Genomic DNA, 16724 nt, shown 5'->3' on the forward strand with positions numbered 1-16724 from the left:
ATGGGAAGAGTCCTCTGGTTTATGTTTAGATTGCTGCTTGCTCACTTATTCCTTTTTTTAGCATTTTAAAGCTTTTTACAGCTTCCCTCCTACTGTTTTGTTTGGCAGCAGCTCTCTCACTAAAGCAGCTGAAAGAAAAGTTCCACGGTAGCAGGATGCCATATAAAACAGGATCCCACACCTATAATCTAAATGGCCAGAGATGATAAAATACCTGCCATTAAAAAATACATGTTCTTTACAACTTATCTGGAAAAAAGTTTCCTTAGAGTGACATATAACCTAAGGACATTTGAAATGAGTCCAGATAGCCCTTCACTTCGGTGGAGTGAGCAGCAGTAACAGTAGAAAGAAAATGTGTTTATAAAACTCGATGGGTTTACTGCAGTTTTGGAATGCAGCTTTCCGTAATGAACTATTTAAATCATTATACATACAGTCCGTTTGAAAGTGAACTAGAGTTTTCCCTTCATCTTTAATGTAGACATTTGGTGGTAGGCCTATTCATTCACATGAGTGGCTAAAGAGAATCTCATTTATTTCATAATAATAATACATTAAATGTACAAAACGCTGTATGTTTCCCTCTATCCTAGGCAAAGTCTCGGTTATCAATAATTTGCTCCCTGTTTAATTAATTTTTAACTGTTGGCATGGGTGGGTCACAGGTCTTGACACATCAGCAAGGGGCAGAAATAGATTTTCTTTGTCAAAGTAGAAAGAAATGTACCTAAAAGGCTCTAACAATTATTTACAAATCAGTCTAACTCTTAAAAATGTGGCCAAGCACAATGTAAGCAAGAAGGAATCTGTAAACTTTTCCCTGCCCTCCTCTGAGTGTGTAATACAATTAATTCTTTGTTGGTAATGAAAACACGTTTACTAGACTGAAGTTTAAGATGTAGATTTATGTTGATGAGATGCAGGAGGGTGTAGCTTCTGCTCCTGAGTCCCTTCCTGGCCTCTCGTTCTTGTTCTGCTCTTTTTGAGGCGGGTGGTTGTATAGGGAAGAGACAAGGAAGGGGATGATATAGCAGAGATGTTGATTGTGTGTGTGTGTGTGTGTGTGTGTGTGTGAGATCGAGGGAGAGAGAGGACATGGGAGAGCTGTGTGTACACATAGAGGCCCCAAATTCTTTTGCATGTGAGACATGGTGTCCTGGGAGGGTAATTTCATCCTCTGGGAAGTGTTCCAGTGCGAGTCTCATCCGCTGTATCCCAGAGGAGCTGGCCTCTGCCACTGGCCCAGAGAGGATCCTGGTGAAATTTACAAGGCTGCGGTTCCCATTTTGTGGGATTACAGGAGTCCTTTCACCCACATGGCTAGTTTGGATTTCCTCCCAGCACAGCAGCCTTGCATCTATAACATCGTCGTTTAGAGATGCAAAGGTGAGAGTTCCAAGAGGCAGGCAAAAATGGTATGCCCTTTATAACCAAGCCTTATAAATTTCCGAGCATCACTTTTCCATCCTGTGTTGGTTGATTTAATTACAAAGCCAGCCAGTTTCCCAGGGAGGGGTACGTGCCACCTCTTGACTGGGGAATGGCATTGCAGAGGAATGCACGGGTGGGGGAATATCATTGCAACCATTTTTATAATCTGCAGCACTTATGTCTTTAAAAATGATCCAGGAGTTCCCGTTGTGTGTGAACCCAACTAGTATCCATGAGGATGTGGGTTTGATCCCTGGCCTCATTCAGTGGTTTAAGGATCCAGTGTTGCCATGAGCTGTGGTGTAGGTCACAGGTACAGCTCAGATCCCACATGGATGTGGCATAGGCTGGCAGCTGCAGCTTCTGTTCAATCCCTAGCCCTGGGAACTTACATATGTTGCAAGTGCACCCCCCGCCAAAAAAAAAAGGGATCTAGTAATTAATCTATTTATGTATGTGCTTTTTCTTACTAATAATTAAAGAATAAATGCAGTTGATAGAAAAGGGTGTTCTGCATTTTGCAACCCCCAAACTCCCCCAAATAAATATTGTAGCTCTGTCAGCTAATATTTACCTCATTCCTACCCACTCCCTATGTAAATCATGATGACTCAAGTGGAATTCAGGTTAGTATTTGAGTGATTAACCTGAAATGCAGTATTTTGAAGTTGTTCCATCCTGCGTTTGTATCATTGCTACACTTGTCACATAGGCAATTAGGACAAGCAAATTGCCTGAAGCATATTCACAGATATTTAAAACATCTTTGTCTTTCTCGGAAAAGGACATGGAAATGTGAAAATGGTTTTTCTGATTAGGATTGTGGACACTACATTTTTGTTTCTTTTTGAACTTGACTAAGGTTATACTTTGCCATAAAATTGGGGGAAAATGAGTTGCTGACATTGTGTGAATTGCTCAGCATTCTACACTAACTTATTCTCCACCAAAGATGAGGTTTCACGTCTGGGTGCAAAGTGAAAAGCAAAGCTTATAATGAAGAGTAATAGTGTCGTCAGTTCTACTGGTTAGATTTCATATTTTTTTTCCCACACTGAAGGTAATAATTCAATATTTTTTTAGACTTTTTTCCCCATGAGGCCAAAAACTATGATTCTACTCAAAGATTTATGTTCAGCATGCACTGCTTTTCTAATTACTTAATTTGATCAATTACATCTTGACTAACAAATTGTGGGGGTTTTTTGGTCCTTAGATTTATGATAGGTACCCCAAATGCTAACATAGAACACTTTTATCTCATTTTTTATTCAATTATATGGAGTTTATCAAATTTTGTCTGAGTTTTCCCATGAAAGAAAGAAACTTTCAAAGGCATTCTGATCGTATAAAAATCCCATTTTTGTATCTTATTAAAGTTATCTTAACATTTGGCCTTGTAGAGTTATCAGTAAGCATTGACAGTTTGAAAGGTCTGCCTATAATGTAATTGCATAAAAGCTGGATCGCAACACAGTTTGGCACAGAACAACTGGATTCTAACTTTTTAATGGTCTTTTCTGCATCATTCTGATTAGTGTGTTAATAAACACTGTCCATCTTATTTTAGCATCACTAATTCCATTGATAGGACTCCTGACTAAGCCACTTACATGCAGTCCGCTTTAGGAGAACCCGAGTATGTCTTGTGGACCAGACTCCAAGGAACTGAAGTACTTCCCATGTGCTAAGGTTATAGTTCTCTCACGGGAAGAGTCACAGCCGTTAGTGAAAACCACATTTAAAGTTTAAAAATGTTCAGATGTGAAATGTGGATGGTTTGATCATGAGTTTTAAGTATGTCAAATAGCACTTGCTTTTAAGAACTCATGATCCTTGTACCTTGAATTCTGACAATGGGACATACACTAAGTAAAAAAAATAGATTATGGTTTTAAGAGACATATTTTTGTTGACATGTTTATAAAGAATTATGATTTCTAGTTAATTTTAAGAAGTGAACATAAAATATTTTTTCCTAATTTTTAAATTGACACACACAAACATACACAGACACACACACAGACACAGAGACACACACACATCTAATAGTGCCTGGTTAAATTGATGGAAAGCTCTCTAGAAGTAAAATGTAGTAAACATAGGAAATTAGATAAATCTGAATGCTGAAAATAACATTACATTCCAAAAATCACATTAAGCAATAGGTTAAATTTTATATTTAAACTTACACATTAATGAGACATATATGCTAACATTTTACTTCTTCTATACTTGATAAAAGGAATAAATGTATTTTTTTTTTTTTGCTTAAAGTGTTTCATTTTTTATCCTTAAATTTTTCATCCAAATCCTTTTATTTTGAGTATTCAACTTGTCAAATTAAAGCCTGATTGGAATTGTATTTTTAGGATAATAGGCTATTTTGTAGCATTTATGAATTTTGGCTGTATGTTCATTGTCAACATATAGGGCATTATTTTGAAGAATGTTATTCATTTTATAAACATTTTAGAAAACTTCAAACTTGTAATGGTAAATGTTTATAGGTTATAGTTGAGCTGCTTTATTTGTTTTAGGTGTTCACATTCATGTTTGCTTTTTAAACTACTAAACTTAGAGTACTTAATTAGGAGTTCCCCATTATGGCTCAGCGGATTACCAACCCAACACAGTGTCTGTGAGGATGTGGGTTCAGTCCCTGGCCTCATTCGGTGGGTCAAAAATCCAGGGTTGTCAGAAGCTGCGGGGTAAGTCGCAAACGCGACTTGGATCTGATGTTGCTGTGATGTAGGCTGGCAGCTGTAGCTCTGAATCGACCCCTTTTCCTTACCTGGCAACTTCCATATGCCATGGGTGCGATCGTAAAAAGAAAAAAAGGAGTACTTCGTTAGTAAGTACTCTGAAATATCAACATATTGAAGCAAATTCATGCTAAAAACCTGTGAGCACTAATATATACTTACTCCAGACCTTGTGCTGATATGATGTGGGACCCTTCAAGAAATCTTTACTCTTAGTCAAGACTGATTCATCTTTATTGAATGCAGCTTAGAGTATGTAGTAAGAACTGCATGTCTTAGTAATCCAAAAACAGGTAAGTCTTCCCAAATCCTCCAGGTTGCAGGTTTTCTGCGCTTTCAATGACATTATTCTATCTGTTGTTTAGGAATAACAACAAACACATTTTCTGATGGGACGGTAGAAAATCTGAGACATGACTCTTATTTATGATCTGATTTGGCAAAGTAACTTTCAGCTCTTTGTACCTCGGATTCTTTCCATTCATTTATTCACCCATTCACTGCTTGCATTATGTCTCTATTAAAAACTGCATTGAATTTTTTGTTGGACTCAAAAACTCAATAATGTGTAGTTGCTAACAATCACTGCACTATCCACCCAATAAGCCAGTTGTACAGTTAAAATGGGTATTGGGAATGAAATCACTAAAGGAAAAAAAAATTAGAATTCATATAACGGGCTTTTAAAATCAAGTGACTCTCTGTAAGTGAGCTATAATAAAATAGAACCTAATAATCAGAATACATTAAGCAGTTGGTCTTGAAACAGTTGTCTGTCCAACCTTTTAAAATTCTGTTAGTTCTTTGCCGTTTACCAAGACAGAAATCTTCAGGTCAATGCCAAAACATTGCAGTTTAGTCTTTTGGGTTATTGTTGTGATGACATTGCTGGCCAGGGTAGTAAGAACTTTTTTGCTGGAGTTCCCGTCATGGCTCAGTGGTTAACAAATCTGACTAGGAACCATGAGGTTGTGGGTTTGATCCCTGGCCTCACTTAGTGGGTTAGGGATCCTGCGTTGCTGTGGCTGTGGTGTAGGCTGGCAGCTGTAGACCCCTTCCCTGGGAACCTCCACATGCTGTGGGTGTGGCCCTAAAAAGACCAAAAAAAAAAAAAAAAAGAAAGAAAGAAAACCTTTTTGTTACAGCATTTTCTTGTTGCCGGGGAGATTTCTCCCTTAAACCACTCAAGCTTTCTCTCTGCTCATCAGTCTGCCGTGGGCAGGGGGGCTCACAGGAGGAAGTGTAAGTATAGAGGGGAAACTCCATATACAGTTCTCTAGAATGCATGCAATTAAATACAGTATTTTAAAAAATCACGTCTGCTTCCATGCCTGAGAAATAACAACGTTGACAGTGTTATTATCAAGCACAAAGGCATGATATATGAGAGGCAACACAGTTGAATGGAAAGAAAATTATACTGGGAGCTTTGAGACTTCTTGCCCTGACATCAGAGTGATGTTGGGAGCATGATTGTTTTGACACGGGAAGACCAGGAGGGTGGTCAGAAAAGGCACTGACCTGAACAAAGAATAACTCCTGCGTATTTGTTGTGTTTGCCTTAGGAAATGGGGAAGTGTTATGGAATAAGGTGACTTTGGTTTTTCTGTCTGGAACACTGGTCTCCCAGTTTCTAACCCACAAATCCGTTGGGTAGATTGGGTTTATTTTATAATTTAAAAAGTGAGTATTTGTAGACCTTAATAGATTATGATTAAAATGGCTTGCAGGCATTCATAGTAAAAGAGAGTGGATCCTCTGCCAATTGCTTGGGTCACTCTTGAGAAGCCAGCGCATTCCTTCCCATAGAGGGCAGTCCAGAGGCCCTTAGAACACAAAGCTAATGTGAAATAAGGAAGCACAGGAAATTATACACCAGCCCAAATTAGTTTTAAGGCTTCTGGACTTAAGAAGTCTTGTGAGTATGGTGTCAAACCATTTTGGCAGTGGCCGCCAAGAGAGGGCATTGGGTAGGGAAAAAAAAAAAACAAAAAAACCCCAAAAAAACTAGATGTTCAATTTTCCAGAGATTTCCTGTGTTTATTATTGTAAGACTGTGATTTATTAAAACTGTCTTACTTCTTCAAGCAGACCAAGATTTCCTCTGTGCTACTGAGGCTAAGATATATGGGGTTTGTGGAAAGAGTCTGTGAATGAGACAGGGTTATAGTACCCGGGCTGCAGTGTTAGTCAGAGCTGATAGAGCGTTTTCACCCAGGGTTGTCAGGAAGAGCTCTAGTCCCATTTTTTCCCTCATTGCCGAACTTATGAATGTGTTACCTTTAAGAGGGGTTACTGCTCCAGTTGAGTTTTGAGTTAGAGGGTCTGGAACCACATGATTTACATTGCTATGGTCATCTGTGGCATGTCTTGACGGAATCGCCCGTCCTGTGTCCATCCTTCCTGTGGCACTCCTGCATCAAGTACCATCAGTGATGTCTCCTCTGGCCAGTGGAGATGGTAGGCACGTACCTCTGACACTGTCTGCTTATTTTGAAAGCATGTGAATGCTGTCCTGGGCAATGGTGGGATCAAAACACATTCTTCAAAGATGTTTTTGAAAAATTACTCAGCGAAATGTCTTAGGGAGAGGAAGCAAATGAAGGTTCTAGGTCCATGCATGTAGATCTGTCTCTTGGCAAAATTCACAAAGGCTTATGAAGCAGAGGCCTTATAAAAATAAATTACCCATAAATATTATGGGTATACCAAGAATAAGACATGCCGAACTGATCTCACTTGTTTCTCGATAGTGTTTCTGGATTTGTAAGGAAAAGAATGACTGTTGACCCCATGGATCTTTATTTCAGATAGATCCTGAACTATCTTGATGAGATTGCTAAGAACAAGATAAGAAATTTCAGCAAGGCTGATAGTTCCTGAAATCTTGTTTTTTTTTTAATCTGTGGAACTTTTGTCACCTTGGTTGAAACTTTACTTAGAACTTCAATATAGGATACAAACAGGAACGTTACCGTAAGCATTTGTATAGATGCCTCCCAAGGGGCCCTGCAATGTGCTTACCTGATCGTGTGTTTTAGTAAAATTTATAAAAATCAGGTATTTTTGAGTTACTTTTCTTAAAAAGGCTCCCTCCCAAATTGTAATAATTTCAGACCCCCGCGAATTTGGATTCATCTTTGAATAAAAACAAAAGGAGGCTGACCGTATTGAAGCAGGGATGAGGGGCTCAGATGCACCTATTTGGCTTCCCTCCAGCCCAGTGGCGGCCTTTGTGACTGAATCCACTGTGATTCCCAGACTTGTGGATGTCTGACATCTCCTGGGAAGTTTTGGGACCCGTAGATTCCCAGGTCCTTCAGCAGAACAGAATCAGAATCTGTGCGGATGAGTCCAAGAACTCTGTAAAAAAATTTTTTTTAAAGAAACTCAAAGAGTTCTGATGATAAAACCAGTTTGGGGGACCTTGGATTAGGTGATAAAACATGCTCCCCAAACTCTTCAGCCTGAGGGGTGGATCTTTTTGGGAACTGTTCCCTTGACATCGTGATGCGCAAACACTTTATCAATGACTAAGACAAGGAGAGAGAAGACATGGAGAATGTTTTTTGTCAAGGAGGAGTTAGAGAGTGTGCTTTACAGTGAGACAGACCTGGGTTCTTTACATCTCTGCCTCCTTCTGCTTCCGCAGAAACCATCCCTCTTATTGGGTTGTTGAAAACGTTTAAAGAGATAATGCACATAAAGAACTCAGTACATATAGACCTGCCGTAGAGATGGGCAGAAAGTAAATTGGCTTTTATCACTATAACCATCATTACTAACAATAAAATCTTAGAAGAATTAGCGGAGAAAAAGAGTCCTGATTCAAAGTGGATTGAACTCAGAGTGAATGCAAACCAGAATAAAGGGCAAGGAGAGACTTCAGTCAATTCAACAACCATTTATTAAATGTCCCTTTTTCTTGATGTCTCCAAGGAACTAATGCTTTAGTCAGGGAGAGAGATACATAAGTCAATATAAATTATACAAATTTGATAAGAGTAACTATATATAAATGTAAACAGAACTATGGAGGTAGAAAGGCATGTACATCAAGCTGGTTATTGAGAATGTCTTATAAAGGAGTTTTTGAGGTGAATATCGTGAATATTGGAGGATGAAATAAATTGACTAGACAAAAAAAAAGGAGGAATGATACCTCATTAAGAGAGATTTTCTTTTCTCTTGCTTCACTGATGAAGATTTTTAAAAATTATTGATAGGTTAGGGGAGAGTATTTCAGTTTAATAACCCATAATTGGTAATGTCATGCTAAGATGTAATCTAATCCTTTGTGATGTGTAACCTTATACACATACACATTGTTTTAGAAGGATTACTGTCTTTTTGAGCTCTTTCTGGTGAAGAATTTCGATATCTATTCTATTATCTGTGATTTTCCTAAAAAGGAAAAACAAAATTATGAATGATGTAGTTATAATTGTATATACTGTATATTGAACATATTTCTGTTAGGAAAGGACTTTCCCTTAATTTAGAATTGGTGCAAACTGATTCATTCACTTACAATTTTATGTATGTGCTGTTTGGAACAATTTTCTATAGACTAGCATCTGACTGTATGTTTTGAAACTTGTTTCTCTTCAAATATTTACATACCTCTGGTGCCAGGTATCATAGGACATGATGTATATGGACTCTTGGCTTACCTCTGGAGTGAAAATTTTAATAGGAGGTATAATTGAGAACTATATTTTATGTATGAGAATATTTACACCAGTAATCTTGAAGAGCACAGCATTGTGAATTCTCCCAAGTGGCAAAGTCAGTGCCTGTATTCACACAAAAAGAGGTATAATATAGCGACCTAAATGAATTAAATGGTCTTCCCATCTTATGTCCATTACTTGAGGACCATCACAGGAGACTGACTCTATGGTTTAGAGCAATGCTTTGTATAGTTGTCCTTTTGTTTTCTCTTCTCACACTTCTTAACTGCTCCAGAGCAGTAAAGGCTTCTTGCTACCTAAACATATCTCTCAAACCCATCTTGTCCCTCTCCAGCTTCATGACTATCTAGATCACTCAGATTTTCTAACTGTCTTATTCTCTTTTTCCTACCACTTAGCAGCTTTATCCTTCTACTCCATCCATCATGACAAGAAATCAGGTGCAGGACTCCTGTTAGATGGCAGGGGAGGGAAATAATTTGAGCTCTTTAGCAGGGGAGCAGAGTGAAGGGAGGAAAAGTAGGTAACGTTCACCCATCGATGATGCTTAACTTGGTCCTATTGACTGGACCAGAGCAGAGAGGAGAAAAAAGAGAGTCTTAGATTTAGGTTACAAGATCCAGTGGTAAAAGAGGTGGTCAATTTGTATAATTCTGCAGATATTGCCCTAAGATGGAGTATCTTAACATTTTTTCTTCCACGGATTTTAGATTTTTCTCCAAACACTTCTGCCATTTAAATATACAGTGGAATATTACTCAGCTATAAAAAAGAATGAAATAATGACATTTGCAGCAACATCGGTGCAACTAGAGATTATCATACTAATGAAGTAAGTCAGAAAGAGAAAAACAAATACCATATGTTCTCATATGTGGAATCTAAAATATGACACAAATGAACGTATTTATGAAACAGAAACAGACTTACAGACATGGAGAACAGACTTGCGGTTGCCAAGGGGGAGAGGTGAAGGAGAGAGCTGGACTGGAAGTTTGGGGTTAGCAGATGCACACTACTGCATTTAGAATGGATAAGCAATGAGGTCCTACTGTATAGCGCAGGGAATTATATCCAATCTCCTGGGATAGACCGTGATGGAAAAGGATATTAAAAAGAATGTATATATTTATGACTGAGTCACTTTGCTGTACAGCAGAAATTAGCACAACATTGTTAATCAGCTATACTTTGTAAAAAAAATCATGGTTAATAAAAAAAATAAGTGAACATCACATAACATATGTTCATTTGGAACTAAACAAAATTTACTCAGGGAATATTCTGTTTTCTCTATCAACTGGTATCTGCAAGAGAGATAAAGGGTAGTAGATACTTACACATATCATTTCATTGGAGTAGAAAATGGAAGAATGAATTTTATGAATTTAAAATTAATTTTTACATATGTCACTTCATCTGGAGAATTTTAATAAATAATAATGTTTTAAGTTTTTGATTTATGAAACCCTTTCCTTTTACAGTACACTAGAAAGTTTAATTATCATAGAAATTATGAATGTATATATGAGTAGTTTTGGTCTATGAATATTTTTAAAAATTTCATACTGTATGAATGATTTTGCTCCATTAAACTCTATGAATATTTTACTCCACTGAAAAGCAGACCCCTGAGTTATTTTCATTTGGCCTAGAAAAGGTTTAGCTTAAATATTTGTCATTATTCTAGCTTAGGTTGCAAAGAAAAATATTTCTTTATCTGCTCCATAGAACTTCAGATCACATGGTATTTGTATTATTTTATATTTTTGATGTATACATACACACACACACGCACACACACACCTTCCACAACTAGCCTGTGTGCTGTATATGATGGATTGCCTCTGCTTCTTTTATCTATATCATAATGTTAGATGTATACTAAGTGTATAAAATATTGAAATGAGTCAATATTCAAATATTGAAATGCATTTTAAAAATCAATTTTTAAGGTCTCATGATAGTTAAAAATTAACTTTTGTATTTCCACAATGGCAAGTTGTATAGCCTATTTCCAAAATACATACTCTTATGCATTATCTTTTTTTATTGTTCATTTACAATGTTGTGCCAATTTCTACTGTACAGCAAAGTGACCCAGTCATACAATGTATATACACTCCCTTCATATGCATTATCTTGAAATTCCAATAATCTCCGAGAATTTGGATGAGATGAGGACACTAAACAATGCCCAAACCATATTTTAGCCATTGCTGTCATCTGGAGAACACATTGGAAGCCTAAATGTTTAGGAGAGATTGCAGTATTCAGATAATGACAAAATATTAGGGAGATGTCTACATGGGTATAATGTGAGGTGTTCAAAATGATCACCCCGTGATAGAGTTAGTAGCAGGTAAAATAAGATCTCTAAATATACACCTATTACAGTCTAATTTTTGTGACCCTTTCATATCTTTAAGATGCTTGCAAATTATTGCACAAATATTGTGATTATTTGAATCCATATCAAAGTGTGGATACCTACGAAATTGATTCACCATGGTGTAGCCTATTTGGCTGGCTAGATAAATATGGCCATTCCCACACCATGGCTAGAGGATGGCAACTCATGTTACCAACCAAATAATGGGGATTTTTATTATCTTAAATGAAAAGTCACAGCAAAATCTTAAAAATATGTTAATTCAAACCAGATGTAGAAAGGTTTTGTTAAAATGTCAAAATAGTCCTGTAAAGGAATAGTTCCTTTATTGTTTGAATAGTAGTTAAACTTTAGACATTAAAATAACATCAGGCTTGAAGTATAACATAAACTCCCTAAGAGTAAAAAAATAAAGTAAACCAAGGATTTTATACTTTTAATTGAAACCTGCTCTATTTTATTCATTGTAATAAAATTATATCCTATCATGATTTCCTAAAGCTCTTTACATAATTGTCTTTATTGACCAAACTTAGAAAATTATTATTTCTTAAATGACCTCATTATATTGTGGCTATTTTTAAAAAGGAAAATGTTCTGATTCGTTGGATTCTAACTAATGTATTTATCATAATTTCATTAAAGTATCTTCAGTGATTATCAATATTTAGCTTTCATGACCTAGGAATTTGGTTACTATCATCTCTGCTCATTTTTCAGTTCTACCACTTGATAATATGCTAAGTCACTGTTTCATTACATACATTTCTATATAATGATTCAAGATTTTTGTTAAATTATTTGTTGAGTATAATAATCACTTAAGGGTTAATATGACCTATATTTCTTGAAGATTCAAATTTGTCTCGTCCCCTTCATGCTGTGATGTGCTGCCGTACTTTATTCTCTAACGTAGAGTGGTTAGAGAAGCACTCTTTATTGCTTTCTGCTATCATATTAATGCAAATGGGTCTAAAATATTTAAACATACTGTATTTAGTTAGACCTAAATACTAGTAATATCTAATATTATTCTCTAGTAAGAGAGTGTTGTTTTAGATTTCATTACAATATCCTAAAACTAGTAGTAACTTTGCTTTTCTTTCTGATTAACAGAGATTAGAATAGATGCTCTAAATTTTTTATGATAGTTTGTGAGTACATATTTACGTGTATGTGTGTGAGAGTCAGAGACAGAAAGACAGACAGAGACAGAAGGACAGAGCTCACACTAGCCTCAGGCAGAAGGCTAAATTCATGGATGTGTAATCGACAACTGTGTTGAAATCCGCACAAACGTTAACTATTTTAAAAAGACACTATAAAGGGTGAGGATTACATTTCTGAGTAAAGTCACCTCCCTTGTACCACCAACCACTGTGTCCTATTAATTTTTTTCTGGGAATTCTATTCCCAGTGCCATTTCTCTGCAGTGGAACTTGTCACAAGTTGAGTTCCCACTGTTGCCTGAGAATTCCCATATCGAAGATACAGATTTTGGTTTGGTGCATATTTTTACAGCTTCCTCCATGTTCGTGTTGTATACTTTTCATTATTTATATGTTATTCCTAAAATGTATTGCTCATGTCATAATTTATTATTCTTCACTATGCTCGTGTCATAGCTCATGGTGATGGCAATGGTAATTTCTCTACGTGGTGATTGCAGAATTTGATCGTCAGTTATTGCTCTAGGAGGCTAAACTATAGACTTGGTGGCAAACTGGTAAATTTAATATTTTGATTCAACGTTGAGGTTTTTAAAAATAGTTTCATAGAAAATATAGAAAAATAAACTCTTGGTAGGAGGAGTTGTGTCCTCTGTTGTGTCCTCTATTGTATTTATTTATTTGTTCAGGTTCTGAGAACAAGTAGTAATTCCATGATAGAACTACATAGGGTATCATGACTTTTACTAACTAAAACCAGTAATATGTCAGGATCTCAGCTTTGTTAACTTATTCTAATGGACACGTGTAATTTACACCTTACTATAAGCATTGTAAAATTTCATATGTTGAAAATTATTTGGAGGTAACATTTTCATGTGGAAAGTAAATGCTTAGCCTGTGGCCTTTTAAACTCTCCCCACTCTCAGGAGTGTTGGAGGCTCCTAAATGAAACGAAGAGACTAAAGATCAGTCAGGTGTAAACCCCAGCGTGTAGGATTCCTGACTATCAGTCACTTGACCAGATCCTGCTACATGAGGACGTTAAACCCAGATCTAGTTATTATATATTTATGACATTGAGTCTTTAGCTACGTTGGCATGGTTTTGCAATAGTCAATGCCAATACGTTTAATAAACATGAATACATTAAATAATAAATACCAATATGTTGTAATACCAATAGCGGATGCGTTTAATAAATTAAATGTTAATTTATAGACTCCAATTGCCTGCATAATCATAAGCTTCCTGAAAAAGTAAAGTCATGCTTGACAGATTATTCAGAGTCCCTACCTCTGCATAACTATTGTGTGTTTAAGATGGCTGACCACATGGAAGTGATGAAGGGCATTCGTCAGTATCCAGGAATTCGCTATCCTGTCCTAACTCCGAATCTCCAGGGTTTTCACCGTGCTGTAAGTGTGCTACTAAGTTTTCTAAAATTGATATGCTTCTTATTGTTGTAGAGATCTTTACAAAGTTAAACTGGCGTGATATGTGACTTCCAGGTTATCCTGCGTAAATAGTATCACTAATATATTCACATAGGGACATGGAGATCCGTGACCTTGCAGCATTGCTGCCATCAAAATGCTCCACATAAATGGCTCTTCCAGCCTCATCCCTCAAGAATTAAAACACAGACCTGCAATTATCCATTTTGATGAAATTCTTTTGAAAGTGCATTTCATGCCTCCCTCTCAAAAAAAGTAATACAGAATAAAACATTCCTAGTACAATATTATAATTATTAATATTATTGTAGTGGATAATTATATTTGTCACTCTTGGGGGGGTCAGCTTTCTGTGGCTGTCGTTCCCACCATCTACATGACACCAATCGCTGTCATTGGCACCACCTCTGACAACTTTCCTTATTCATCTTCTGGTTTGTTTCTTCAATCTATGTGACTTAGAAATTTATATACCGCAAAGCTTTCATGATTACACATACTAGAAGAATCAATGCCATTTTAAGTAAAGGCTTGAAGTGTTATGTGTGCATGGCTTTACTGTAAAAGTTTGGCAGTGGCTAATTTTGGTGTTAATGGATGCTTTTTACTTTTGTATTTGGGAATGTGTTGCATAAGTTGGAAATTGTGGGTGCTCAGTTGATGTCTCACCTGTTAGTATATCTTGTGAAACCTCTTTTGTTGGATTTGGTACAGTTTGGTATCTCATTGCAAAGAAAGAGGCCCCTTAAGAAATTGTAAATATTGCTGGCATCCAGGTCCTGACAAAGTAGGGAATGTTCCCACCGTGAGAAAGAAATGACAGGATACCCTCAAGATAACTTAGAATATAGTAGGATAAGGCTTGGCTTGGGAGTCAGGCAAGCCTGTGTTTTTGAACGTAGCTCCAGAACTTTGACTAGCCTCTTTGAGTCACAGTTTTCTCATCTATAAAATCAGCATAATATTTAGTTTAAAAGATAGTGGATTATAAATAGGATATGCAAGAGAGTTCCTGTTGTGGCATGGAATAGGATGTGGGTTCGATCCCTGCCCTTGCTCAGTGGGTCAGGGATCCAGCATTGCCCTGAGCTGTGGTGTAGGTCGCAGAGGCAGCTCGGATCTCTGCATTGCTATGGCTGTGGCATAGGCCAGCAGTTGCAGCTCTGATTTGACCCCTAGCCTGGGAACTTCTATATGCCATAGGTTCGGCCCTAAAAAGCAAAAAAAAAAAAAGCAACAAAAAAGAAATAAGACATGCAAAGTGCTAACAACAACCCCAGCACATAGTAGGTGTTCGATAAATAGAATTTTAATTTTAAAGGTTAAAAATTTATTTTGTATGAAGGAGTGGAAGCCAATTTTTTTTAAACGTTGGAGAAAAGATGACTTTTTTTTCTTAAGGTATTTGTAGGGTATCAGAGAGAAAGGGGAGTCTAGGCACAGTGCTAGAGATAACTGCATAGAAAGTCTTAAACATCCAGCTAGAAAACTAGGAGGCTTGATATTTGAAAAACAAGCACTGGGGAAGCCTGGGGGAAAGAGGAAAGATGGCAAAAGGGACAAGCCAAAAAACTTATAAGGTCAACATTTGGATTTAAAGATTGGTGAGAAGATTAAGGCATTAAATAACAAGAGTTTGCTTGTAATAGTTAAGGTAGGAAACAGTGGAAGCCAAATGAAGAAGCAAAATCTAAATGATCACTTGGAAAACCATTTTTTATGTTGGATTGTAAGAAGAGAAGACAAACAGAAAGCATTTATCATCCTCTATGTTAATAATTGTTCAAAAAGTGATGTTTTCCATAAATATTAAGAGATTTGATCAGAGTGCTAATATTTTCCAGAATTAGGGTAAAAATATTTCTGGGAGTTCCCATTGTGGCTTAGCAGGTTAAGAACCCTACAGGTATCCGTGAAGATATAGGTTCAATCCCTGGCCTTGCTCAGTGATTAAGGATAAGGTAGTTGCTGTAAGCTGCGGTGTAGGTCACAGATACAGCTTGGATCTGGCGTTGCTGTGGCTGTGGTGTAGGCCTGCAGCTCCGATTTGAATCCCTAGCCTGGGAACTTCCATATGTCGCAGGTGCAGCCATAAAAAACAAAAAATGAAATTCCTGAGCATAGCCATTAGGAAAGGCAAAATTGGGGTGTGTTTTCTGTGTCTCACAGATATGTGCATGTTGGAGCGTGTGGAATTATTCTGCTGTCATAAAGTATTTGGCCCGCTGAGAGAAATCTGATTTTAAATTCTAAGGACAATGTTAGAGAACACAGGTATTCCTTTACAGGGGAGTTAATGTGTTTCCTGCTGCTATCATTTTTTTTTCGAAATTATTAGCTGTTACCTTTTAATTATGTTTTTCAGGTTGCTGCAGGAGCCACTGAGGTATCAGTTTTTGGTGCCGCCTCTGAATCCTTTAGCAAGAAGAATATTAACTGTTCTATCGAAGAAAGTATGGAGAAGTTTGAGGAGGTCGTTAAGTCTGCAAGGCACATGAATATTCCAGCTCGAGGGTACTTGTGGAATCTAACAAATTCCCTTTTTAATATTGAATTTTATTGGAGTATATGGTTGACTTCCAGCGTTGTATTCATTTCAGGCATACAGCAGAGTGAATCAGTCACACATATGAATATATCCATTCTTTTTCCCATACAGGCTATTACACTCTTAAGGAGATTTTCCTGTGCTATACCGTAGGTTCTCGTTAATAGAATCCCACAAGTTCTGTGTAGTTCAGTAATGTCTATTGTTAAAGCTCCATGTGAACTATCTAGACATTGTTTTACCACATGTAACAATGCACCTAGGG

The 16724-nt window shown here is 36.9% G+C and overlaps 1 protein-coding gene across 1 annotated transcript in view; it reads left to right on the plus strand.

Moving 5' to 3' along the window:
* HMGCLL1 (3-hydroxymethyl-3-methylglutaryl-CoA lyase like 1) overlaps positions 1-16724 on the plus strand; it is a 136705-nt gene that overhangs the window by 47546 nt on the left and 72435 nt on the right. Inside the window, exons 4-5 of the mRNA XM_047797261.1 lie at positions 13777-13872; positions 16277-16425. Coding sequence (XP_047653217.1) covers positions 13777-13872; positions 16277-16425 — 245 coding nt within the window. The remainder of the gene's footprint in view (positions 1-13776; positions 13873-16276; positions 16426-16724) is intronic.

Source organism: Phacochoerus africanus, chromosome 9, assembly GCF_016906955.1.
Source record: "Phacochoerus africanus isolate WHEZ1 chromosome 9, ROS_Pafr_v1, whole genome shotgun sequence".
NCBI classification, from domain to species: Eukaryota; Metazoa; Chordata; class Mammalia; order Artiodactyla; family Suidae; genus Phacochoerus; species Phacochoerus africanus.